This window comes from Alosa sapidissima, chromosome 5 (assembly GCF_018492685.1).
Source record: "Alosa sapidissima isolate fAloSap1 chromosome 5, fAloSap1.pri, whole genome shotgun sequence".
In the NCBI taxonomy this organism is placed as follows: domain Eukaryota; kingdom Metazoa; phylum Chordata; class Actinopteri; order Clupeiformes; family Clupeidae; genus Alosa; species Alosa sapidissima.
The window spans coordinates 7,779,020-7,807,019 of NC_055961.1; the positions used below are offsets into that span (position 1 = coordinate 7,779,020).

Sequence of the window (28,000 nt, forward strand, 5' to 3'; positions counted from 1 at the left end):
CAGCTTCCTCTTTTAGTGAAGTTAACCACATTTTGAAGTACAAACCAAGGGAATAGGGAACAGCGACTAAGAGATAGAAAGTGACTCTGAAGTAGTCCACCTTCCTTAGCCCCCAAACCCCAAATTAGGGATTTTGATTCAGATAGGGAGAGCCTCTCCATCAAGTCAATCCTCTTGTACAGCCTAAACCCATCGAAAAGGGGCCCCCGCACCAGACACACACACTGAAAGATACTTCCTCTTTTACCCTGTGATATTATCACAGTCCGAAGATGAACACCAACAGGAGTAGCGATCTCAACTGTGTTAAAGGGAATCCCTTTGGACACCAGAGTAGTCACAAAACGCACACCTCCTCTTTTACCCTGTGAAATCCTCACAGTCCGAAGACAAGCGCACCCACACCTATAGGAGTAGCGATCTCTACTGTGTTACGGGAGCCCCATAGACACCAGAGTGGACACAAAACGCAACATGTTACACACCAGCGTTGACTCTTGGGAATCCAAAAATGACAACTTTTTTCATGTACAATCTGTATAGTGCTTTACATTGTCAGATTAATCTTACTATGTCTCAATTAAAATTAATCCAAAATGCCCCCCCCCCCCCCCCCCCCCCCACCTTTGGTGCTACCCTACCTTCTAACTTCTAAGGTCAAACATTTGATGGTAGGCCCCAAAAGAGGTGGAAACAATGCACTTGTAAGTAGTCACAGTGCAATTTCAGGCAAAAACTTGAAATTTGTATTGGGAATCATGTGGTTAAATCATGTTATCAACAGGAGAGAAGAAATACTCTTTTCTGGGGACGAGACCGCCTATGCCGAGTCCGAGTCAAGAACGAGTCTTTGAAGGGTCGAGTCGAGACCGTTGATTCCGTTGGTTTTCAAACACAGTCGAGTCCGAGTCAAGACCAAATCTTTGAGGAAGCAAGTCCGAGTCAAGACCGAGTCCTTTAGGAGTCGAGACAGTCGAGACCAAGATCATAAAAACATGTCAGTTTTCATATTCATGATTAATATCACCCTAGTTAATAATCAACAGTTAGGCCTACAGACTAAGCTAGATTGGGAATTGTTTAGCAGTCGTAACGTCTTAATATGGACTATGCTTTCACATGCATCATCTTCTGCCTATTTTTCTAAACTGCTTCAACTGTGTCATCAACATGTTAAGCCCACCCTGACTTTTTTTAGTTAGGACATACAAATTGTCTAGTGGTATGTCTAAATTAGTAGGCTTAGCTACTTTATAACATTTTCCAATATTTCCCAATTTTAAACATTTTGACAATACACTAGAATTCAGTATCTTTTAAAACTTTATTCCCCATAACACACACAAACATTACACAACCCAATTTCCATTGCACCATGGGATGTAATTTTCGAGGACTCAGCCTGAAAATACGAGTCCTTCTCCTCCCACTGTGGGCCGAGACCGAGTCAAGACCGAGTCTTTGAAGGAACAAGTCCGAGACGAGTCCGAGAAAGCATAAAGCGGTCTCGAGACCGGACTCGAGTACTACATCACTACTTTTCTGATTTGCAGGTGGGTGGCTGAATAACAGGACATGTGCATAGTATAAGTATATATACTTTTTTGATCCCGTGAGGGAAATTTTGGTCTCTGCATTTAACCCAATCGGTGAATTAGTGAAACACACTGCACACAGTGAACAGAAGCACACACTAATCCCGGCGCAGTGAGCTGCCTGCTTCAACGGCGGCGCTCGGGGAGCAGTGAGGGGTTAGGTGCCTTGCTCAAGGGCACTTCTGCCGCGGCCCACCGGTCGGGGCTCAAACCGGCAACCCTCCGGTTACAAGTCCAGAGTGCTAACCGGTGGGCCACGGCTGCCCATGAAGTAGATGTATGTAGTAGAAAAGAAAGTTTAATCACTGTTCCATATCAATGCTTATGAATGGTAACTATACTGCTAAAAGAAATTAAGGAAACACTTACAGTTTTCCACAATTGTTAAAACACATTTTTTGAAACCTTAGGCCTTAGTTTAGTTAACTCCTTGACGAGTGTAAAGCTGTAGCTGTCCCACCTCGTAACACCATTCACTCATGAATTCTGTTTACAACCTGTAGGCCTGTATGAATCTCACCTGACAGTTCACACATACTGTGTGAAGGATCTCTGCACTGATAGCTTTGAAGTACAGCAGCATCTCTCACCCCCACGCCCCTGCTCATACACTTCAGTCAGACTGGCAACTATCCAACCCCTTGTACCTAATTGCATGTCCACTCTCGACAGTTTTGCTCATTAAGAGTTCTTACTTCATTACGACCAGGGTGAACGCTGTGTGAGCTACGCTAAGGCCCTGGAAGCAGACTTAAAGATGTACAAATTATGATAGGATGTCGAGGCCTTGGCAACGTGTCTCAGTGCGGTGCTGGTGGGGGGTCTCAGAAGACCAGAGGTCTATTGGGGTTATGCGGTATAGGTCTATTGGGGTTCTGCGGTATGTCAACTGCTTGCTGTGAACTTCATTGTTCACAGCGTAAACATCCGTGGCACTCGATTTCGCAGTTCTCAAATCTGTTACCATGCCAACCATACAATTCCGCTGCCTAGTGTCTAGCTTGAGAATCTACCTTTTCTGCTGCAAACCCTGCAGTATGTCACATTATTTTTCTCTCCATTAGCCCCCCCCCCCATCTTTTATTTATATATTACACAATAAAAAAGCAAAAAGAGCTGAATAGCAAAAGCATCTGGGTTCTTCAAGTTTAAATCCGTTTAAATGTTTAGATTGTACTAGTAGGCTATCTGTCTCCTGCCAGTCTCTAAACTCTTGTTAGTTTGAGAACTTGCTTTTAATATAAACAAGTACTCACTCTCTTTCTCTCTCTCTCTCTCTCTCTCTCTCTCTGACACACACACACACACACACACAGGCGCACTAAAAGCTCAGTGGGTCGTCCGCTCTCATAACACTAATGACAGCCGAATAGGGGCGAAGGCACCATTATGGCTGCATAGCAACAGCTGCAGGAGAGGCAGCATGGTGGGGGGAGTACACCCGCCTCCCACTGACATGGCACACGCGTGTGTGCTGTTCTGTGAAGTAAGCGCAGTGTGGATCCGTACCACAGAAACAACAGAGAGAAACAGCAGGGCCCACTTTCAGCAGGGCACACTATTACAGTAGCCTAACAACTCTCCCTACAGTGGATATTTACTGCAGTCTTGGGATGGGTGTGGAAGGTGTTGAAGAGCACTTTGGACACCACAGTAGCTAATGGGGCATTAACACTGTGCATAAACTATGGGGGATTCAATGGAGGGATCAATAGCAATCTGTTGTGCGGCTGTAGCAAAAGTCTAGGATGCTGTTTAAAAATCTGCTTGGAGTGCTGTTTGTCACTGAAACCGCTCACAGGAAGCGATAAAGTGTTTGTGTTCCATATCATTGGGTTTGTCTGACAGTTTTGCAATTGTTCCTCTCCTAAACAACTTCCCTTAGTTATACTGGTAAACTTGGGATTGAACTTCCACCGTCATGATTTAACTCTTAGCAGCCATCTAAGAGAAGGACGTAATCCTTTCCACCATCAAAGCATCATCATGACACTTCAAGAGCAGCTCCGTAGATGACGTCACTAACTCAGCCAGATGAAGACAGCAGTTCAGCCAGATGCAGAATCCGTTGCTTTTATCCTCATCGGTCAGGCTTTATGTGACACGCTCCTTGCCAGGACCCTCACAGTAACTGGAGCTGTCAGTTGCTTGAGAACATTCTAGAGCTGGCAAAGGAGAGGCCTGTAGAGGTCTCAACAATAGAAAACAGGAAATGGCAGAATGCCAGAGCGTGTTATACAGTTGCATGTAGAGCAGGCAGATTACACATTAAGACTGTGAAGGGCTTTGCATTGTTGCTGCTGTAAAAGGCTATACACATCACTGAAAGGTAAACTGCATATGTGCAGATGTTACGTTTCAAAGTTGCTCTCATTCCTTTGGTTTAAGAGGTGTTCTGGTGTGTGTGTGTGTGTGTGTGTGTGTTTGTGTGTGTGTGTGTGTGTGTGTGTGTGTAGAGTATGTGAGAGAGAGAAAGAGAGAGAGAGAGAATCTGACTGTGAGTTTTGAGAAATTAAAGGGACACCAGGCAACGTTTTCGTGTTGATTACTCATCTTCGTAAGTCGGTATATGGTTAAATGACTCATTACAGGGCAAATGAAGACTCTCTCGCCCGCCCCTACTGCCTGTAGGAAGAATATCCCACTTGCAAGTTCAGTGTATCCTACCCGCCGACCGAAGCAGGATCAGTTTATATCCTGCATACAGCACAGAGGCAGACTAACGAAACGCTAGCGATTGTTGCAGACGTGTGTATAATGGCAGAGCCAGCGAAGACGCAGCGAAAATCCTTGACGGAAGACGTAAAGAAAAGGAAAAGAGCTTCAGACCGAGCGAGGGGGAGTTTCGTAGAGAAAAAGCATCAAGCTTGCCTGGTGTCCCTTTAAATTCTACAGCATTGATTTCCAGTATTTGGGGATGCATAGAATGAGCCTAAATCAGAGTAGGGCTGTTCTGAGTCTAAGATGTTATTAATGTGTTTTTTTTTATAATGAGCCAAAATGGAAAAACTGGTGCCAGGTCAACATTATGAATTTAACATCACCTATATGTACCATGGGCCTATAGTCTATATTGCACTGTGATCTATTAAAGGATCTTGGCAGAGTTAGGTGGGGTTCCAAGATACACATGACTTATGAAGAAAATCTATGCTAGGATGTTGGCCCTGAACTACACGTGTGATTGTGATACAGAGACAGAGTATGAAAAGATCCATACAATACTATGTATTGAATGACCTCATAATTCCTTTTGCATTGCATCCTGGGGAAGACCTGTGGCCTTTAGAAACTCTTGACACAACAGAATGAAAGGTGACAGGATATCGTAATGGCACAAGAAGACTGACGGTAATCCTTGGTACCTCTTGGTTGCTATTATAATTCCTGTCTTCGTTTATTTTAGCACAAGGGATGCTATTATATGACAAAGGTTTTAATGGACTGTATCTCTTGAATAATTTGAATGATTTTTCCGCTAAGCTGATATATTCAAATATTGTATTTTGTCATGATTATTCTCTAACTCTAGTAAAAAAATATACAAACTAAGCCAATCACAAACACCCTTGTTGGATTTTTTTTAAAACCAAGAATCATCTAAAAGGACTGTGCCTCATCAAAGAATAATTGACAGAGCATGGGCAACATTTCATGGGCTTGGAGCACAGGCGTATTTTATTGTGAAATGTTCCACATATTAAATTTGGCACAATCAAAAGAGTTTTGTTCAATCCTGCAAATTGCTCCTCATGGACCTCTAACTGCATACAAAACAAAATCTTCTGTTTTCCTACACAGCCCTAGGTACTATGCACATGACTAAAACACATCTGGAAACCAAGCCATGTACTATTCCAGCCAATCATACCTCAACACATCCCACGGAACATGGGAGGGGTGTAATTTGATTGCCTGTCGAGCTCAAATATCTACCAACCATCTTCCAAAGACTGCCTGAAGTCACTCCAACAATACTAATGTTAGAAGTGTCTGAAGAACATCACACTGGTTATGAAAAAGGTATATTTGGGCTCATTTTATGATGTCAACCAGAGGAACTTTACTTTCACCTAAGGACATTTATAACCCTTGGCACCTACTACAGTTTATCACAGGTTGAATTTGAATACTGCTCTTAATAGCAGCTCTGAGGTCCAACATTATTATGACTGCCGCGCAGCGAAGCGGCGGTCATATAGGTTTAGTCAGATTTTTTTTTTTTTTTCTTTTTCGCATGCCCAAATTTCCGTCAATGATTCCCGGGACACTGAAAGACCGGGGTACACGAAACTTGGTGGGCATGTAACCCCACATGGATAGCATGGAACCATCGTTTTTCGTTTTGATCTGTAGCCCCCCCGCTGGACTGGACCCCCCGAAAGGAGGGTAGGGCAGACACAGTTTTCTGTGAATATCTCGAAAACCGTAGGGTTTGGGAGGACCATTTTTTTTTTGTATGTTGATCTCAAGGGGCCATGTCAACCCATTCCATAACCACTCATTTCATGTATAGCGCCACCTAGTTAAACACAAAAAAGTAAAAATGAGGTGTTGTAATTGAAGGTATCTGTGACCTAACATAGTCAAAACTGCACGAAATTGGAAGTGTAGGATCATTATGACACCCTCTGTATGCACGTCAAGTTTTGTGGAATTCCGTTCATGGGGGGCCACACAATAAATTAATTTATGTTACTATACACCAACTGGCCTGTAGGTGGCCGGAGACAGTTTTCTGTGAATATCTCGAGAACCGTAGGGCCTAGGAGGTCCACCTTTTTTATGTATGTTGGTCTTAAGGGGGCATGTCAACCCATCCCATTACCACTTATTTCATGTATAGCGCCACCTAGTTAAAAATTAAAAAGCAAAAAATTAGGTGTTTTCATCACAATATCTCTGGCTGACAAGGTCAAAACTGCACGAAATTAAAAGTGTAGGATCATTATGACACCCTCCGAATGCATGCCAAGTTTTGTGTACTTTCGTTCATGGGGGGCCTTACAATAAAATAATTTATGTGTACATTTAGTGACGTACACCAACAAGGATTCCCGGAACACTGAAAGACCGGGGTACACAAAACTTGGTGGGCATGTACCCCCACATGGATAGCATGGAACCGTCATTCTTCATTTTGATCTGTAGCCCCCTGCTGGACTGGACCCCCCGAAAGGAGGGTAGGGCAGACACAGTTTCTCTGTGAATATCTTGAGAACTGTAGGGCCTAGGATGACCAATTTTTTCCATATGTTTGCCTCCAGGGGTCATGTTAACCCATTCCATGTGCACACATGTGCATAAACAGATACACACGCACACACATACATTTACAGTAATTATACGTATGACACATACTCACACAGCAGACATATGTACGCATGCATGCACATGCACAAACACACATACACAGGCAAACACACAAGCACGCACATACACACACACACACACACCCACACACATAAACATAAATTTGTACACGCACACATGCACACAATTCAAGAATTCCCCCCCTGTGCTGGGCCCCCTGAACCGCAAAAAAAAAACAGTTTTTCCTAAATAACTACCTGAACCGTGACACTGAGGATGAAGAATCTTTTATGGTATGTTGGTCTCAAGGGCCCACATCAACCTGGCTCATAATCACTCATTTGTGATTTGCACCCCCACCCCCCCCCGGTAAAAAATGAAAATGCAATATTATTCTGCTTTAAGATCGCCCCTATCTTCAGATGTTCAGAACTGCACCAAATTTTATGTGTATGATTGACCTGGCATTCTCCGGGGGTATAAGTTTCGTAGAATTTCATCCATGGGGGGGTCTAAAAAAATTAGGTTATGTGTACATTTAGTGACTGTACACTCATTGGCCTGTAAATGGCGGTGCACACATATACACATGCACACACACAGGCACCCACATACTATCGGTATTAGAACGGCCGATACATAATTACAAATTCAGTAGGATTAAAAGAAAGCCAAAATAAATATTCATCATCATCATCATGGCTGCATTTTCAGTATTGGCGAGAAGTAGTCGTTTGTCCACTAGATGGCGCATCGTTGCAGTGAGACGTAATTTTGTTGGAAGTTAAAAGTGGGTTGGAAAAAACAATGGACGCTTCATACAAGGACTGTAATTTACCGCAGCGAACATCTAATAAGGATAGGACGATGTTCACATGAAGTGTAATTCCCATTTCTTCTTGAAGCCGAAATAAATCTCAGGATGTTTATCGGACATGCTTGGTTTTTACTGCAGGTACGTTAATCTTGTAATATCAATAAGGACCTAGGTAATGTTACCGTTAGCGTTGGTTGAGTGATGGAGGCATTTGATTTATTGCATTTGTAGAAAACTATAAATGCGGTTATACCAAGCAAATTGATAGCAGCACTGTTTGTATCTTTCGACTGTCATTTATTGCACGTGCTACAAAATCATTCTGTGCAATGGAAGATTTACCAACGTTACACCGGTCTGAGACAGTTTTGCCTATACATGCGTGAGACTGAGACGCCTGTTTATTTTGTTTTAAGTGCGTGCAGGGTGTGAGAGGGGAATCGATGTGCTTTGATTCCAGCTTGGTAGTTGTAGTCTGTGAAATTAAAAAGCACGTGTGTGTGAAGTATCCAAACAATGACACCTTCATTTCATTATGGCTGCTTTAGCAAAACACCTTAAGCTACTGTGTAGTGGGTCCCATTTAGAAGTGGCTACTTCATTCGCGCTTTCCTTGACTCATGGAGCTGCGTGAATGTTATTACAACTTTTCGCCACGATATGACAGTTTAAGTCCGCTTGATACTGTAAGGCGTAAGCCATTGGTTTCCAAAGGAGATTTTATTTGTGTCGCCAGCATAGCCTATTGACAATTTATGTTGTAAATAGGCCTACCTTATAATCCTACCTGTAGCTTAGGGAAGCTAACAGCTTTCTATTAGGATCTAGTTTGTTAGTTACCGTTTTGTCATAACTCCCTTTTGCATTTAGAATAGCCAGAGCGTGTATATCTCAATCGGAAAATTAAACAATATCGGGTGCCTATGGACTAGGCTGGGTGAACCCAGCCTGATCTGCCCGCTATTTATTTTTTGATTTCTTAAAAGATTGAGCTTGGTCTGATGAAAGCCAGACTAGCCATGGACCTCAGTTAAACAATGCAAGGGAACATGAATCAGCCTATATTTGCACTAACAATAACGGACAAAAGCTCTTCAACTTTGGCCCGTTAAAATGTGTATGAACAGTCTAGCGACGCATTTCATCAAGGCCCATTTGGACATGTCAGTTATTTGCACCACTGGTTAGATGTAAAACAGCATTTCGTTTCAGACTAGGCTACTGTTACTTAATTTGTGCATTAACAATAACGTTTCAGACTAGGCCTACTGTTACTTAATTTGTGCATTGACAATAAAGTATTACATGAACTAAAGATGACTAAAATCTCATGTAGAAGAAGAAACATTCACAACAAATCCATCCGTCCAAAAATGACCTTTGTTTTTGATAGCTGTTGAAAACGGCATGGAACTGACAGAGATGTTTTTGTTTAAAAATACATACAAAAATAAATAAATAAATAAATAAATAACATTATGCTGATACCTTTTGCTTTTCCCAAATACAATGTAGCCTACAGGTGTAAGTGACCTTTCATCAATCCAGTTGCAATGGATGAACTGTGATGAACTGCCCTACTTGTGATTGTTTAGAGATTTTAAAGGTTTTATAACAATGCTACATCTTCTTTGGCTATTCTACAATCTATTCACCTTTTCAGCACCAGTAGGCTACTTTCTGTGCAGCCGCACACACACACTCAGGCATGCCAAACAAGCATACACAAAAGTTTCAAGAGTGGGGGATGGAGTAAAATATGGAGACAAATTGAAGTGTGATTTATTTTCGCGGAACGGATGTACAGGACTGAGCGGCGGTCATATTTTGTACCGCTATGCGGTACATCTAGTTAGGACTACTGCTTATATTACTACGCTGCTAATGTCTCTACCACTGCTGCTGCTGCTGCTGTTACTAACTGTACTGTCTTCCAAGCCACAGACAAAAACGAGCCTAAAAGCTGTCAGCACCAGCATGTTTTTTCTCCCAGTGCACATGCCAACTGGAATTAAAGGTCTAAAGCAGGACTTGAGTTTGAGTGATCATGGCAATTAATTTAACACATGCGATGAACAAAGGGCATTTCAAAAATAGAAAATGAGCACTGTATTTACTGTGCGATGAAGCCTGCTTATCTCATTCGCTGACACTTGCTGCTAATAGCATGTTGCTCTCATTCCATAGAAGCGCTGTGGGGGTGAAGAGGGTTGGCGAGGAGGAGGACAATCAAATGGGTTGCAGCAAGAGAGAGCGAGAGAGAGGGGGTCTATGGCCATGCTGCTGCAGACCAACTTCATATTACATGACCATGCACCCCATCAGTACTGCTGTATGTCAGGAAATATACTGCTCCAAAAAATAAGGGAACACTTCAATCATACACTGGTAGTAAAAAGTAAAACTTTTGAGGCAAGTGTTTTATTTTGCAAGAACTGTCAGACATTCTGTGATTGTAGTTTGAGAATGGAGAGAAGGGTGGAAGGTTTCAAAAAATGTGTTTTAACAATTGTGGAAAACTGTAAGTGTTCCCTAATTTATTTTGAGCAGTACTGCTCAAAAAAATTAAGGGAACCCTTCAATCATACACTGGATCGGTACTCTGACACTGTTTGGTTCTGAGCATGAGTAAAACTTTTGAGGCGAGTGTTTTATTTTGCAAGAACTGTCAGACATTCTGTGAATGAAGTTTGAGAATGGAGAAAAGGGTGGAAGGTTTCAAAAAATGTGTTTTAACAATTGTGGAAAACTGTCAGTGTTCCCTTAATTTTTTTGAGCAGTGTAGTAAGAAGTGTCTCTGATTGATAACCTCTATGAAGATTTGTTAAAAGGCAACCCTTCTCACATGCATATAAGTGGACAGTAACTAAGTACATTTACTTGATTACTGTACTTAAGTATGATTTTTAAGTATCTGTACTTTACTTGAGTATTAATATTTTTGGAAACTTGTGACTTTTACTCCACCACATTTAAAAGGCAAATAATGTACTTTTGACTCCACTACATTTGAAATATGAGCATGAAGTACTCGTTACTGTTAACCACATTTGATTCTTTAAATGCAATAATGCTGTAGACCAGTCCATTTCAATTTTTTCAATAGTTCAATTTGAACTTGGCTGAATTGGCTGTGGTAATGATGGTGACAACAGATTCTTCATCAGAACATCCTCCATGTAGCCTGGGAGAACCCAGACGAACCTGTTAGCAATTAAGATTTGAGAAGTGGTCTGGTGTTAACCAGACTATCCTCCATGATCATTGAAATTGGAATGAAATTCCACACCACATAGCTTTACCCTACATTATTAAGCGATACATAATGTACTTATAATTGAGTTTTCTGGTTTTGTATTTGTCAGTGAACATGTTTTTAGATTTGTGAACAGAGAATAAATAATGATTTCAATTATATTATTGTATATATTATATATATAATTATCTATTTGAACAGTTGCAAAGTTATGAAAATAGGTCAAATGTTTTTGTCGGATGTAAGGACCTAAAGGTTTCTTCAAGTCCTATGACTGACCAAAGGATGTATACCCTATTAATAACCAAATAAACATTACATTACAATAGATCAAAAGGGAAAAATACTTGTACTGCTGAATACTTAAGTATTTTTAAAAAAGGTACTTCTGTACTTCAACTTAAGTAAAAATCTGACTTAGCAACTTTCACTTAAGTAAAGGAATTGTGTACTTTGTCCACCTCTGTTCACATGGAATCCAGGCAGTCCCACATCAACTGAGTTAAAAACTACTTAGTAATCATTTGTGTAAACCTTTCATACTTCAGAGGGACATTGCAATTGTAGGTAAAAGAAAATGACAGTAAAAGGTCCAAGCTAAATGAAAATGTCCCTGCTATCACTCCCATGACAGCAGAGGGTACAGAGAGATAAGTTTGACAACAGAGATAACATTTGGTCCCATAGATACCAGACTCACTAATGTAGGCTTGAATTGTCAAGTCAAAATACAAAGATCTGCTTTGTTTATTTAATAATACTCGTATTCAAAATTAATGTTGGCTTAATACTGAGTTTGCTTGTCTGCTGGGAAAGAGACTATACACGGAGTCCCTCAAATAATAATTATACACATGGCACATCAGACAAGGAGAGAAATGGTTTCATCCCCCGATTAATTCCATTTTTGGCAAATGAAACACACTGCTGTTGGGTTGAAAACCCAGTGTGAATTTGGGGCTCAGTTCCAACAGATGTGCTTTGGTTAAGCTCAACAAACTCTTTGGAAATGAGGTATACCAGTAAAGCTACCACTATAAAGACTCCCTGAACTCTGGTCATATACATCATATAGAGTTTAATGTGATACACATACAAATAGTCAACAGCACGGAAAAGACCTAGACCTACCAGATACATCATGAATAAAACATGCAAGAAAACAATTCACCATAATTCTTCACTCGGGCCTTTTTGGATACAGTGTCTGGAGTGCATGTATGCCAAATGCCCCCTTTAATAATTCAATCACTGTGTATCTGGGGAGGATGGGGGCTTCCAGATGCATGCACCCTTCGCCTGAGGAGCTTCATTTCCATGCAGGCCCAGATAACCACCACTACGCCTAAGGTTGCTATGCTCGGTGAAGATGTCTGAAGTGAGATGGCGAGGATTCGAGCTTTGAAGCAAATGCATCTTGTCCAGGAAACAAGGCCCATGCTAAGAAATCGCTGAGACACCCAAGAGCAAACAGCAGTGCCTTGGTCAGTGAACCTTTCGCACAGTATGACTTCTCCTGTTTCTTCCATGCTTTTTAATTAATCACTCAGTTTCACCACAGAGAGTATCAATGTACCCCAACTTCCTCACAGACTATTAAAATAGCCGTGTCCTCTCTAGCATCCATGAACTTACCTTCACTCCCACCCCCTGCCATTCTCTGTCCACAAAGACCCAGTTGGCAAACACTAGGTCAAGGTTGTAGACCAGACAAGCCCAGGGCTCAGCGAAGACTGTGGCTTTGGTTGATCTGTCCACAAAAGGCCCTCAGCAACTTGGCAGGGTTTCCATCGCACAGCGCCGCTGGTGGCTGGTAGTTGATACCCACCTGGTCGCCTGCTGGGCTTCAGGCCACTTACTGTAGTCTGTGCTTTGATGTTGGCACTGGAGGTGTTGACTTGTTGGGCACCATGTTGACACCGTGCTGCGGGCCGCGGGCCGCGTACTTCTATTGGAGAATGTGTGCAAACTAACAGACCTGAGAGCAATGGCTCAATGTCATTGAAATAAATATATATGATTTGCGTGGCGGAAACCATTTCCACAAGCAAGTTTTTTTTTTTTTAACTCATTGGTGTTTGTATAATCTTGTTTTCTAAAATCGTCTTGTATTACTGTAGATGTGGGAATAAGCTACTATTTTCTTCCTTTGTGGTGATGTAAAACCTGATTACCAGTCATGATTCCCCTCAGTGCTTATATTTGATTTCTTAGCACATTCGCGAGGATCTCCCCTCTAGGCATATGGATTGATGCCAATATTCTGTAAAGCTTATCCAAGGTAGACGCATGAAAGAATATTCTTGTAAGAGGTGCAAGCATTGAATCTCATGGGGGTCTGATGGTGGAGATCAAGACTGCCACTGCTGCTGCTGTTGCTGGAGACTGAAGCTGGATCTCCTCTTCTTCCTCGTTCTCACTGTTTGTTAACCAGCCAGGATCACATGAATGGAGTGATGTGTGAGCATGAATAATGGCATGACATAAAAGGTAATGATTTGGGTTTTATGTTCTTTTCCACATCAAATATCTATCACATAAAATATGTGTTTTTATTATGGAGTGAATGATTTCATTAGCAATCATTTGGTCTGCAATTCTGGCGAGTGCTTGATGGTATTTGAGCTCAACTCTATACATATATATATGCTATCAAAAAAATGACTTGAAATATATATATCAAGTAATTTTTTTGATAGCATGTTTTGCTATAACATCATTATAAAAATGTTATGAGTTGAAGTGAGGACTGTGTCCATAGACATGTCATCTTTTACTTGCCCATACATGCTGATTTGGAAAGGTGGCTGAGAGGGACTGGCTACAATAGGGTTAGGATAACACCTTCAGCAGATACCACTGAAGTCAAGACGGAATGAAAGAGTTTGGACTGCTCTGTGTTTCTGATCAATAAGAGCACGGCAGGCTACCCAGTCTAGGTTCTTTGTTCAATAAAGTTGTCCTTCAGCTCCAGCAGAGAGCTTCTCCATAGTGCACATGAGGAGATTTATCAGAATAGGGGGTGGGGAAGAAAGCCTCTTTTACTGTGAGAAGAGGCTGTAACAGAGACTCCCAGACAGTGCTGATGTCCTTCCAGACTGCTTTAAATGTCACAGCTATGAACAAAACATACGACCCACTGTGACTTTAGGAAGATTATTGAAAAGAGTAAAACAAAGTAATCCCTCAAAATGACACTGTGTAATTTTTTGAATAAAATTCAGGCTGACCCCAAAAGTAAAAGAGATTATTACCATATTACACACAAAAAAACTTTGAATCAGTGTTCAGTGTTGCTGAAAACGCAGTGAAGTCTGAAAATGAAGATGTTGCATGAATAATACTGGCACTTCTATGCTTGCTTTGTGGGGAAATTAACCGTTTGTGTTGTGTTCACCAATAGCATCTCCTCCAGATGATGTTTAAAAAAGGCCAAGAATCTATACATATCTTCTGCATTCAAAGAGTAGGTGTTTGATAGTTAGGCTACACAAGGTCTTTAAATATAAATGTAAGTATGACCAAAAATTTGATTCACATCTAGTATTTGAGGATATTTCTGTAAATAGTCTATATTAAAGGTTGAATTTTAGTGACAATATCTATATCATTACTTTAACTACACCCTGGTGTCTTTTACGAGAGCCAGTGACAATGTATGAAATCAGAGGCAGAAAAAAAAGTGCATGTTGAGTTTCTAGGTGTATGTCTCCATCTGCTGGACATAATAGGAAATGGCATAATTAATGGCATAATGAGGAAGCAAGCACTCTTTCTATCAATAAAAGAATTTCAAACCAGTCAGTGTGTTTACGTATTTTATGGTAGCCTATTTTTCTCAAACAAAATACAAGATATTTACAGCTGTTGTGTTATATGGCTATTTGAAATGAGGACATTTCAAACAAAATGGATGATTGCTTTCCCAAAGGGCAAACGTTTCTCAAACATGGCCTGAGTACAGGTTATCTCTGTGTGGATTTGTGAGAAAGATGGCTATTAACCTGCCGGGTGGCACAGGAAGTTACAGGCAGTTCCTTTTCACCACCCACAAACAGTTAGGTCTACCTTACATTTACTCACTCTGAGAATTGATATAACCTACTTTTTCTCAGAACAGTACACAATAACACAATACCTTAATGGTTCCAATGTAATAGCTTCTGCGTGTCAACATCCTTGGATTGTTGGATGGCTGTGAAATGAATGGCTAACAAAGGCCCTGTTTTAGTCACCTGGTTACATATCTCCCAGTTCTCAGTCCCTGTGTGTTTGTTTTTCTTTCACTGTTCATCCCGGTGGAGAACTTGCCTCAACCAAACCAGCTTGGCACACCACCAGTCATCTGACACCTCACAGCTGAAACATCACAGTCAAGCCCCCTGAAAAGCCGGAAAACCTGTCTGACTCATAATGGCACTTAATGAAATAAAATTGCATAATGCAATTGTACAGCTCTGTGGAAGGCCATAAGTGGTGGTCTTCATTGCAGTTATTGTTACCCACATCCTCAATTATACTTGCCTTTTATATTTATCTCCCCCTGAGATCATCCACTCTGACCAAATTAACAACATTATTATATTTTGTATAATTTAATGTCCATTCTATGCTCTACCCTGGTATCATTTTCTTTTTTTCTTTTTTGGGGGTGGGGGGTGGGGGGGGTTGTCTCCCACAAAGCAACAACTACTCCAAGATTATGAAATAATATGACGTGTTTGTGGCTAACGGGCCCTCACTATTCAACCAGTATAGACATGAATGGCTTTTCATTCCTCTTCAATTTAGGGTGTGCCGCGCAGTTCACCCTAAACAAATGTTTGTTTGATGTGTAAACCGCCACGCCCTCGGGAACTGAGCAGAAAACTGTGGACGCTCAGCACAGATACTGTGAACCAAATCGTGCTGTGTCCATTCTTTTTTGTCGAAAATCTAACGTGGTAGCCTAATACATTTCTGATAGTGTAGCAATGCTAAAGATTCAAGTAGCCTATAGGCCCTACCACTGACATATTCATAACCAATAGTAACCAGGAGACTATAGACAGTAACATTATGAGCCGAACCTATGAGGACACACATGGGCGGGGCAGACAAAGTAGCCTACCTGAGCAGGTTGTTTGTCTGCTCACCCCATCCAGGAGAAAGCCACTTGATTTTGGAACATTCATCACATCGACAACGAACTGATAAAATATCATCCGAAATATCTACAGAAACCGAAACCGAGGATTAATGTAGGTCTAGCACATGAAGATTGCCAGGCCATGACCAACGTTGTCTTATAGCCAAAAAATCTTTCCGGACAATAGGCGACATGATGCAAGATGTACATTTATCTGATGATATATGCCAAAATGGTAAGTAGTAATAATACCGCTGTTGCTTTTTTCGTAGGTAGTTTAGGTATTGTATGGGAAGCATACATAGGCTATAAAGTTTGAGAAAGGAACTTGGTGAATTATGAGTCTCGTTAATTACCTGTATGTGATGTAGTAGAGCTATCTGTAATTGTATGCCTTTCTTGTGCTAGTTTTTGTCAACCCATTTGAAATTGAAAATGTTAGCCTGTCACTGAAACAGATGTAGTTGTAATAGAAATGCTGTAGTTTGTTCAAAGTGCAGGTGCGTTCAAAGTGCCTATGCACTCGTGAATGCTGCTCACTGCTCAAACACCTTTATTGACACAGCAAACATTTCATGACACTGCTGACATACATAGTGGGGGCTGTGTGGGGGTTTGTATCCTGTAGGGATGTTTCATCCAATTACTGGTTTTAAAATTATAACAAGGGAGCAAAGAGTATTATCACAGCTGGAGACATGCCTTCTAGTAAAAATGTGTTGCTTGCTAACATGTGTCTCTTGATAATGATGCCTTATTTTCTGAAGAAAAAAAAATCTTCAACAGATATATTGTCTTATACTGTGTACTCAACAAAACCAATATATTCTACTGTATCTGACTGATCATTATAACATTTATGGAAACATTAACATACACGTGTTGTGGTGAAATTGTGCGTGCAAATACAGATATCTAGCCAAGTGCCGTTCTCACAATGGGGAACTGCTTGACTCCTGTTCTCCAAAATGGTTATGGGGTATCTTGTTCGCGGACAGACATTCAGATGTATTCGTTTTATCCCAGCTCAGCTTCTGCCAGGCATGTCCACCGACAAGTTTCACTCATCCTCTGTTTTCACTCTTTGTCTCCTTTGTTCCTCTTGTAGTGACTGCTGTCAGGTTACTGTGTCCAGCTCGAACTTCCACCTGTGTAATAAACACAGAGACTTCCTTAATCAACGCCACACTTTATGACAACAGCAACTCCACAACTGATGCACTCTCCGCTGATAAATGGAGCAACTACAACTTCTGGATTGGCCTGAGCCTTGCCGTGCTATCGGCCTTCTTGATTGGAGGAAGTGTAATTCTGAAGAAGAAAGCTTTGCTGCGTCTTGCCAGCAATGGACAGACAAGAGCAGGTATGTTACATCTTAGCATCTTTTTATCTCTCAAGATTCTGATGGTTTCACTGTATGACAGTTCTAATATGAAACATGTTGTGTGTGTCAAATGTCTCACTGCTTTATACCCCATTTGCTCCATTGAGACAAATACATTGAAAATCTAATAGAAAATCAATCCAATTCAAATCCAATCCAATTACGGTGGCATTTGAACATTTTGTTTGCAGTAAAAATATTGTAAAATATATTGTATTGATTGTAGAACATTGTAATGTGAATGTTTTATGAACAGTGCGTAATGTAAGGTCCTGTGTAAAGTAGCTAGCCTTCAGTTAAAGAGCATCTGTTGAAATCACAAAGGGGGCTAGAAAGGGGACATGGAGTTGCCTGCTTCTTTCTTGGAAGACAGGGCTCTCATACCACCACAGCCCCAAGGGTTGGCTGCTAAGGCAATTACCTCTGAGTATCATCTCCTCCAAGACCCACCATTGGTTCCCTCACCACCAGTTGTTCTTTAACTTCTAATTTGTTTAGCCCTTACCCCTTAACCCATAAGTTGTTCTTAATGCCTTGCCTAGTTTAAAAAGCACTTCAGTAAACACCATACTATTTTACTTTAAACAGGTGAGGGTGGACATGGGTACCTGAAAGACTGGGTTTGGTGGGGTGGACTCCTTACAAGTAAGTTTCAAATGATGATGGTTAAAATAAAATAATTATTAAAGATACAATACAGTACAATACAATAATACACTTAGTTCCTTCCTCCAATTATTAAAAATACAATACAATACAGTACAATACAATAATACACGTTGGCCATTTTAATTAGAGGTAAATTTCCCATACATGGATTAAGCCTTGTTCCACATTAAAAGAAATATTCAGCGGAGATCTTCATTGAACTCCAGTTCCAGAACTAGGCTTTAATGTACAGGAAACTGGCCCACGGTCCATTGTAATAGCACAGTGTAGTGTGTTAAGATGTGTCATGTATCTGTCATCATTAGATGGTATTACATTCTGGAGTGAGTATTGCATATATGTGTGTGTGTCTTTTCAGTGGGAGCAGGTGAAGTCGCTAACTTTGCTGCATACATGTTCGCGGCCGCTACTGTGGTCACTCCACTGGGAGCCCTGAGTGTTCTTATCAGGTTGGTGATCAGCACCTCTTGGCACCATTAACACATTTCAGCAGATGATTGTATAAAGTGAAACTCGGCATCTGCAAGTCAGCATGAAAACAGAAAATGTATAAAACGTAACAGAAATCTTCCTGTACTGTTGAATGAATGACTGCTAGAATTAAAGAAGCTTTTAAGACAAGAAGCTTTTAAGACCAGTCTCGACATGGTTTCATGCCTCACAATACACTGATATTGTAACTGAAATAGGAAAATGCATTTTACCTTACTTTGGAAGAAAAGAAAGACAAATGATGATATGTATAGTTGAATTGCCAATCATTTGCTGTTCATTTTTGTTTTTGTCGTAAATGAATGCACTTCCAGTGCTGTTCTGTCTTCCTACCTGCTGGGGGAGTCCATGAACCTGCTGGGGAAGATGGGATGTCTGCTCAGCCTACTAGGCAGCACCATAATGGTTATCCATGCCCCAGAAGAGGAAGAGGTGACGACCTTAAGGGAAATGACAGAGAAATTACTGGACCCTGGTGAGTTCATATTAGTAGTGACTACTACAATCCCACATTATACTACTACTAGTGCTATTAATACTGCTACTACTACCACTACTACTACTATTTATACTACTACTACTACTACTTCTATACTACTAGTACTACTATGCTGCTACTACTACTACTACTTACTACTACTACAATTACTACTACTACTACCTCTACACTACTAGTACTACTACTATTACCACTATTATTTATACTACTACTTTTACACTACTACTACTACTACTACTACTACTACTACTATTATTTATACTACTACTTTTACACTACTAGTACTACTACTACTACTGCTGCTGCTACTACTACTACTTTTACACTACTACTACTACTACTACTACTACTACTACTACTATTATTTATACTACTACTTTTACACTACTAGTACTACTACTACTACTACTGCTGCTGCTACTACTACTACTTTTACACTACTAGTACTACTACTACTGCTACTACTACTTCTACTACTATTGCCCTTGTATCAGCTACTCCTATAGCTCTTTTAGCTACGTATTACGATTATACATAAAAATACTATATAACAGTACAAATAATAGAAGAATACTATATAATAGTACCACTACTACTGATAATAATAATAATAATAATGATAATACATATTTTTGTAATATCCAACATGACTATTAATGTAGTTATATAATGAGGTCATGACTTATGTTTAATTAGGTAATTTAAAGGACATCATGAGAAATGATATTGAATGGCTTATTTAGCATTCCCACAGTATTGCGTCCACTCCCTCAGGTTTTCTGGTGTACGCCACCATCCTGCTGGTGGCCTGCGTGGTGCTTGTGTTCTACGCGTCCCCACGCTGGGGCTCCTCCAACATCCTGGTCTACATCAGTATCTGCTCCCTGCTCGGAGCCTTCACCGTGTCCTCGGTCAAGGGCCTGGGCATCGCCATCCGCACCGTCTTCTCCGACCCGTCCGTCCTGCGCAACCCTCTCACCTGGATCCTGCTCCTGACGCTGGTGGGCTCCGTCGTCACGCAGGTGAACTACCTGAACAAGTCGCTGGACACCTTCAACACGCTGCTGGTCTACCCTGTTTACTACGTGTTCTTCACCACCGTGGTCCTCTCCACCTCCATCGTCCTCTTCAAAGAGTGGTGGGCCATGACCGGCGTGGACATTGTGGGCACCCTAGGGGGCTTCTTGGTCATCGTGCTCGGCGTGAGCATGCTGCACCTGTTCAAGGACGTGCCCGTGACGCTGATGGGGCTCCGGAGTAGCCTGTGCCAACCGGTGGGCACGCCCAAGAGGGAGGACAAGCACATCCTCATCGAGAACATCGAGTGTCTTCCGCCCATGAGAGAGGAGGGTCCTCGAGTGTTTATCATTAGCTAAGAGGCTGCGGCACACACATGTCACTGTGTTTATATATGAGCCTCTCTAAAAAAGTCCATTTTAGTGTCTGCTTAGTGACTTTGTCGTTTCGTCTGCCGATGACTCAACAAGATGACGCAGTAGGCTGTGCGAAACAGGCCACTGCTGAAATTAAGTCTGTGACGCAGAATTAAAGTTTGCCAGTCGATTTGGCAGTAGATTGTGAAATGGTGGGTGGTATGGACCCCCTTTCAACAATCTTAAAGAATCAGCTGTATCTCTGTAAATAGCAACCCACAGTTCCTAATACATTTTTCTATGAATTATTTTGAATTTATTTCTGCCAAAAGTCCAACTCTCTGGCTTTTCATCCTCAAGGCTCTCCCACTCTTGTAAAGAACTGATGTGTGCATAGATAAATTGGCACTTTGCATGTGTCATTCATCTTCCACTGGGGGGCACTCATTCACTTCCAGCTGTTTCCCTTTTAAGCAGTCTCAGTATGAGGGCGGGGATGGTGAGGAATTTAAAGAGGGGCGGATTAGGTGTGAGGTGGATTGATGCATATTTAAGTCATTTATGGGCTGAATTCTCATGAGCAATCAGTACACAGAGGTAACATACCTTACATTGGAAACAGTATACACCATCAGTACACAGAGGACACCATACATTGGAAACAGTATATGACACCAAAAAGGCACCGATAGAAAATAATATTCAGATATTAGGATGTTGCAGGGCTGAATGTAAGTGCTCAGTGTTTCTCATTATGGTAAGCACTCTAAAGAAGACAATAAGATAACCACTTTAACCACCATAATGTAACATAGCAGCGTGCTAGCGTGGTAAAGTAAAGTAAGATGTTAAGTGCATAAAAACGCAAGAGATGGCCAGTCTGAAGGTGTTTCGAGAGTTTCGCTGTGTTTCAGACTCTTCAACATCATTAATGCACTCTTTTTTTACCTGTCCACCTTCTCCATTGTACATGGCTTCAAGTGCCCCCTGACAGTATGTGGCCTGAGGCACTTCTTCATGCACTTGAAAGCAATTAAAATGTTCCAACACACTGTAATGGCAAAGAGTAATTACACTTCAGTATAGGCAGCCAGCGCAGCATTCATTACTGCTATTTACTGCCTTCCATTTTCTTTGAGCTAAAAGCTTTTCTTAATATCGTAGCGTTTTTGCAAGCATAAATACCTTGCCCCGTCATAAGGCTAAATGAAGCTGTGAGAGGAAAACTCAGGGAGTGTGTTGAGATCATGGTTAAAAGTGATGAAGGAGTAGAGGTCCTGCTCACAAGAATAGAAGCACACCATCAGAGATCCTCATTACAGTTATTACACTGGGTGTTCACCAAGGGTTCATTATACCGGAAAGCACCCGAGATGCATGCATATCATTACATGCCTATTTTAGCATATTTATCCAAATACAGCCACCGGGAAGGTTTATTGTGTATGTATAAAGGCAGTTATGTACTCATCCACCAAGTATGCTGGTGTTATGCATTTTGTCTTACACAAAAACTAGTCTAAAGAATTCCAAGTATATGGAGATGGATCAATGATAAAATCTATACATCAGTGGAAAACACAGTGAGACATGTAAAGATTTTGTGAATCTTTTCCCTGATATCCTATTATGCGGGTAAATGGCAAATCTAGGTCAGGCCAGGCATGTGTGAATAGCACCCAAGCTGCAGTTCAATATCTAACCACAAGATGGCCCTCTTTGATTTTAGAGGATAATGCCATTCCCCCTGTATAACTTGCTCAGCGACAACAATATTATACTAAACAAATATGTGTCCATTATACTATACAAATATGTAAAACCATTATACTATACAAATATGTGTCCATTGACTGAACAAATCAGCACTGGATCTATGACACATGAACATTGACAAAAAAGCCTTTGAGAACTTTTGTACATAGATGAACGCTATTATATGGCATTTTGTCTTCAGTCATCCTTTATGGCCTCATAGTTTGACCTTGAATGAAGCTTACGTTGGATATCGCTTGTGAGTGCTGTACCTTTCAGACACTGAGGTGGGTTTGGGTCCAGAGGGTCCATCCATAGAGGAGAGGGTCAAATAGTGGTCCAGAGGATGTAACAGGTTCTTGGGGAGAACGGTGAGAACTAGTTCTGAACTAGTGAGAACAAATGATTTCAAAATAATTTAAGAATGAACAGAACTGGCAATGCAATTGAGATGTGAGGGGTTGTCAATTTGTAGCTGAGCAGTGAGAAGCTAATTAAGCACTCCAGTCTATCCAATGATTAATGGCATGTTTAAGGAACGAATTGATTGTGATAGCTATTCTTATACAGAAGCATAATTATTACCCCAGTCTCTCGAGTGTCAATGCTGGGGTAATGATACAAATCATGCAGTCTGAAGTGTATTTAATAATGACTACGTTTCAGGTGTCGAGGCTGCTACACTCAACTTGTCACACACTAAGGTTAGGGGAGGGAACCTCTGCTCTCAGTGCGCACACTCTCTACCAATCAATCAAAGATGCAAAAAGCAAATGTTATTGTAAATTGTAATGTTCACTTCACTCCCCAGCTTAAAGGTGCTCTAAGCGATGCTGGGTAACGTCACTTCTGTTGACTTTCAAACAAAACAGAGGGCTAGCTCGCTACTTCATTCCTCCTCCCTCCTGTGCTGCTCCCGTGCAATTGAAACTGTCCTAAACGCGCATTTCTTCTGTGATTTGCTGGAACAGTTTGTTATGTTTTTATGGGCTAGGGGCCCGTTGCACAAAACTAGGATAAGGGATTAAGCCGGGATATCTTGGTTATCCTGGCTCAATTTATCCGTGATCCGGTTGCACAAAAGCGGGATAGGGGGCAGTAGGATATGTTATGGAATAAGTTACCATGGAGATTTATTCTGTGGAGCTAGCCTGCTCCAGACCAGGCTAAATTCCAGGATATATTTAATCTCATCCCTTATCTCAGTCAGCTGTCACCACAAACGGAAACCAACAGTTATTCTACTGCCCACTACACATTGTTCACCACATATAACTAGACCCACTGTCATTATTTAAACGTTTGTGATCATTAATTTCAATCATTTTGGATGATGTTGCGATCATTAGATAAGTTATAGTTTCCCATAGACTATGAGGCTATAAATAAAATGACGGAATATTAGGGCCACAGAGAAAGAATAATCCAAATTCCTCTGCCACTGCAGGACATATTTAACTAATTTAACACATATTGGTCCCTCACCAGCCGACCACTGTCGTCATCAGGGAAGATAGCTTTGCTTTCTCACTGTGACAGTGTTGCCTTTCTTTCTTTTTAATTATGTCTTTTACATACTCGCCATTCCCGACCTGTAGTGCGACAATGTGGCGTCATGGGAGTGCCGTAACCATTTATACTCGCACTTGTGGTCGCGACACTAGTCGCAATATTCTCCTAAACAGAGGTGTTGCTGTTCTGAAAAGGCTATCGCTACCTACTTTACACCGTAAAGAGAAGCAATGAAGCCGCTCTACTTGCCATGGTGCATCAGTGAATCTGTGATCGGTGGCGGGGGTCTATTTGAGGGAGCCGTGAGCGCGCACTACTTATCCAGGATCGGTTTCACCTGGCTTGATGAACCCGTGTCTGCTCATCCTGGCTTGGTCTTTGTGCAACCAATTAAGCCTGGACGCTCTTGTTTTGGATTCATTGAGCTCAGCTCAGTCACTTATCCTGGGGGTATTCCATCAACCTCCCTAAAGGCCAAACCTGGCTTATTTCGATATGTCTCACTAATTTTAGTGAGAGTTCTGTTCCATTAGTGAGGTTAACGTTAATCCCAGTTTGGTAACTATGGGAATTTATGCCACAGAACTAACGTGGTCCGAAGCAGGTTAACTTTCAAGCTAAATTAAGCTGTGTTGCAAAAAAAACCCATCAGTCGGAAAACGAGTCCAAAAAGATGGTTCCGTCAACCTGTGCTTTCGTCACCTGTAGCCTACAACTTCAAAAATAGAAGAATTTTTTTTCCCAACAGTGTCACCAAGCATGGATTTACACATTCACTAGCTCCAAAGAATTTCTGAAGCTTATGCGACTTAAAATGTTTTCACTTGACATGCGTGTGGTTCTAGGAATCTCGCTACTCTGTGTCATTTACGTTCTGTGATGGTATAACGCGTAGCGAGACAGCATTGGAAAGGAATTATATTCTTGCGTGTTCACAGATTCACTTCCCATACAAAGTATTTAGACTACATAGCTTATCACCTTAAAAATGGCATATTTCGTATACTCTTTAATGAAAGACATGTCCTACTGTTGATAAAGGGTCATGCACATTTGGTAGGCTGTTCAGTGAAAGTTATGCTTTGCCTGTGGGCTATACTATCTGATGCAAGCCAAAGGATAATGCTGTAGCCTGTAGGCCTATAGGCAGCTAATAATTAAAACTGCTTCATGTGTCGACGATTGTTCATGAATGTGAAATCAACTGTATGCTAGACAGATTAAATATTAGGCCTAAATGACAAATCAAAAGCCATTGCATTTCAGATAAATATATTTAAAACACTTTAGGCTATATTACGTTGATACTAGTTTATTTTATGACCACCTACACCTAAACAGTAATATGGAGTGAACCCTTTTAATCTAAGAACATATAGATAGTTTTGAATAGCCATATGCCAAAGTTGTTCTTGAGTTTATACTATTGATTCATTCACTCATTTTGTTCAAGAGTGAAGACAATCAAACTCGCAATTGATTTCAAACCATTAGCATTGTTGTTTTAAATGTATGTTTGCAAATCGAACAGAAATCGTCTAGGATTGTCTTAATTTTACGACATATATCCTCTTTTCGTCAATCTACTTTTCTACCTTGTGCACGAGCAGAGATGAAGCTGACCTAAACCTCGCTTGAATAAACGAGGCCAAGATGCCGGTAACTTGAGTTAATGGAACGGCTTCAGCCCTAAGTTAAAGTCTACGCTAGTTCAAGCCAGGCTATTTCTGTTAAGTGCCGCCTTCATTAGCGAGGTTGATGGAATACCCCCCTGGATGTCTTGATCCTACTTTTGTGCAACAGGCTTCAGGTTTGCCCAGGTTGTTTTTGTTGTCGTTTTTGGAGCCTGGGCGGTCCACAGAGATCAAGTTTTTTTACAGTGTATTCAGGACACAGACAGCCAGCGGTTGGTTAGGTGATATTTGCAGTAAGTGACAAAATGTTTTAGCCTAAAAAACGTGTGGCATCGCTTAGAGCACCTTTAAATGTCAACCCCACTAGTAGACTTCGCATTAGCAACAGTTAGGTGTGTTCATTTCATAGCACACTTTACCAACATATGCAGTATCAGAATGACTACCGTCACAGAAGAAATGTGAAAATGCACCATGAAAACCAACAGACTTCACTCATCACTTCAATCATCACTTGAAATAGTGAAAATAGTGGATGCTAGCTCAAAACAACTACTCTGGGGGTTCCTTGGTAGTTCCTGTTGGTGTCCGGAGCGCCTAACCAAAAATCACAACCGCCTAACCAAAATTTGCGAAGTGGATGTTTATTTCGTGACTCAATGATTAATCTATCCTGTAGCTTAATTTTGATGAAGACACTGCTCCCCTACTTGGCTCATTCTTGCTATTTATGTTAATTAAAGTATTGCCTTGCTTTTACTATTATAATCTTCACAGTCCCTAACAACAGCAGTGTTAAATGGTGTAGTGGCTAAAGCAGATGACTTATTATCCCAACGTTGTAGGTTTGATTTTCTTATGATGTGAGATTGTCCTCTTGCTTCTCGCTACCTGCAGGTGAACTAGTGTGACACGTAGATTCAATTGTTTTTGACTGATGTATATCTATTGTACTCTCGATGTAGAGTAACTATATACATAAATATGTATGGTCAAAACCTATTGTTGTGTCTCGTAGGCCTACTCAGAGATAAAAAGAAGACCTAGGATGCGAACTCCGGCCAAGTGCGCAGTGCACCAACACGCTGCCGTTAAGCCACGAGACAGTTGATAAACTATGGGATACCCAGATATTTGTCCAGGCTATATATTTTTTCCAACACATAGATATTTAACACAAATAACGACTCATATTGGTCTGCTTAAGTTAACTGTTTTATATGCTTGCAATAGGTTTAGGTTTTGGCTGATGCCAATGACAATACCAGCATTAATCACTCGGTTTAGATTAGAAACATGTCGACATAGGCCGTGACAGAACATTTCTAGGGGGTGGGGTATTACACGTTGCCACTGTTTCCACCAATGATATGTATCGCTGCATCATCAACAACGTTGTTGGAACTATGGTGTTCGAACGTCGGAGGTAGCGAATTGCGACACAGGTACGATGCTTTCTGGAAACAGGTGTAACAGTGTCGTTGTTTAGTCGCAAGTTGCGTCGTACCATGGTGGTTGAGCAACGTCGTTGCTAACTTTTCTAGAAACGACCCCCTGGTGCAGTTTAAAGGGATATTCAACCATTTGGGGAAATACACTCGTTTCCCACCTCCCCTTGAGTTAAACAATTGAGTTTTACCTTTCTCCAGTTCATCCAGCCGTTCTCTGAGTCTGACAGTAGCACTTTTAGCTCCAGCTCATTGAATCAGATTAGACCGTTAGCATCTCTCCTATAAGCTAACGGTCTAATCTGACGCCGGTCATTTTTGGGAAAATAAGTCCCGACAGGGCGAACCGGACCCCGACGTGCAGTGGAGGGTTCTTGTTCCGCCCTGAAGGGACTTATTTTCCCAATAATGACCGGCGTTCTATACATTATCCCGCTTATTACACGGCTACTTGCCAAAACGAAATAATAAACTCCCCACAATATGACTTAGCCTATTTGTTACCGTTCATCGTGGCATTTGCTGAGAAACAAATAGTTCGCAACAACACACGCTGAATTTGAATCAAACATTCTTTAGAACACAGCTGATCAACCGTCTGCTTTCACTTTTGAATGAAGTTCCAGTCCTTGCGTAGTGATATGAAATACCTGAATTAGAAGCACAAACTCCGTTGCCATTGACAGCGGTCATTATTTTTTTCAGAGGTCCTTTTCTCGGAAATAATGACCGCTAGAACTTTGGGAAATCCCATTCAAGTCAATGGAGCGTTCTACTTGCCTTGTGAAGAGCCGTGTAATAAGTATACATATTCGATTCTATTATTATAGGCTACCCTAATGGTGTTGTGATTTGATTAAACAAATAGATCATGATTCAGTCCTTCAAAAGACTAATAGTGATGCTGACCTGGTGACATACCTGAAGTGCCTGTCTACAAGAAATCTGCATTCATCAGATTTTCTTTTCATCAAGAGGGGTTGTTTTCCTTTGTCTATACCGTACTTAATCAATTAAAATAACTTTCCCTCTCATCTCCTCTCTCTAAAGGAAGTATTTGCTTTGAAAGAATAAATTTAATTAAGGTGATTTAATTGGTTTGAGAAAGTTCAGTAGGCAGTGCTT

At 41.1% G+C, this 28,000-nt stretch overlaps 1 protein-coding gene and 1 long non-coding RNA gene across 2 annotated transcripts; both read left to right on the plus strand.

Moving 5' to 3' along the window:
* Positions 1–12: 12 nt before the first annotated feature.
* On the plus strand, positions 13–28,000 carry LOC121710119. The gene is made up of 4 exons (XR_006032099.1): positions 13–476; positions 24,090–24,095; positions 26,948–26,954; positions 27,989–28,000. It is a non-coding gene; the product is annotated as an uncharacterized LOC121710119 (long non-coding RNA).
* On the plus strand, positions 16,117–20,831 carry nipal4 (NIPA like domain containing 4). Its single transcript, XM_042094040.1, has 6 exons — positions 16,117–16,344; positions 17,218–17,472; positions 18,082–18,138; positions 18,521–18,611; positions 18,969–19,129; positions 19,928–20,831. Exons 1-6 carry the CDS (start codon positions 16,302–16,304, stop codon positions 20,527–20,529), a joined length of 1,209 nt encoding a protein of 402 aa, XP_041949974.1. The 5' UTR covers positions 16,117–16,301; the 3' UTR covers positions 20,530–20,831.

What these genes read in the sequence shown, in the direction of transcription:
- nipal4 (XM_042094040.1), top strand. Translation starts at nt 16,302, where the DNA reads ATGATGCAAGATGTACATTTATCTGATGATATATGCCAAAATG. An exon ending in TGATGATATATGCCAAAATG is followed by an intron (nt 16,345 to 17,217) that starts GTAAGTAGTAAT and finishes TTCCTCTTGTAG; the next exon opens with TGACTGCTGTCAGGTTACTG. An exon ending in CAATGGACAGACAAGAGCAG is followed by an intron (nt 17,473 to 18,081) that starts GTATGTTACATC and finishes TACTTTAAACAG; the next exon opens with GTGAGGGTGGACATGGGTAC.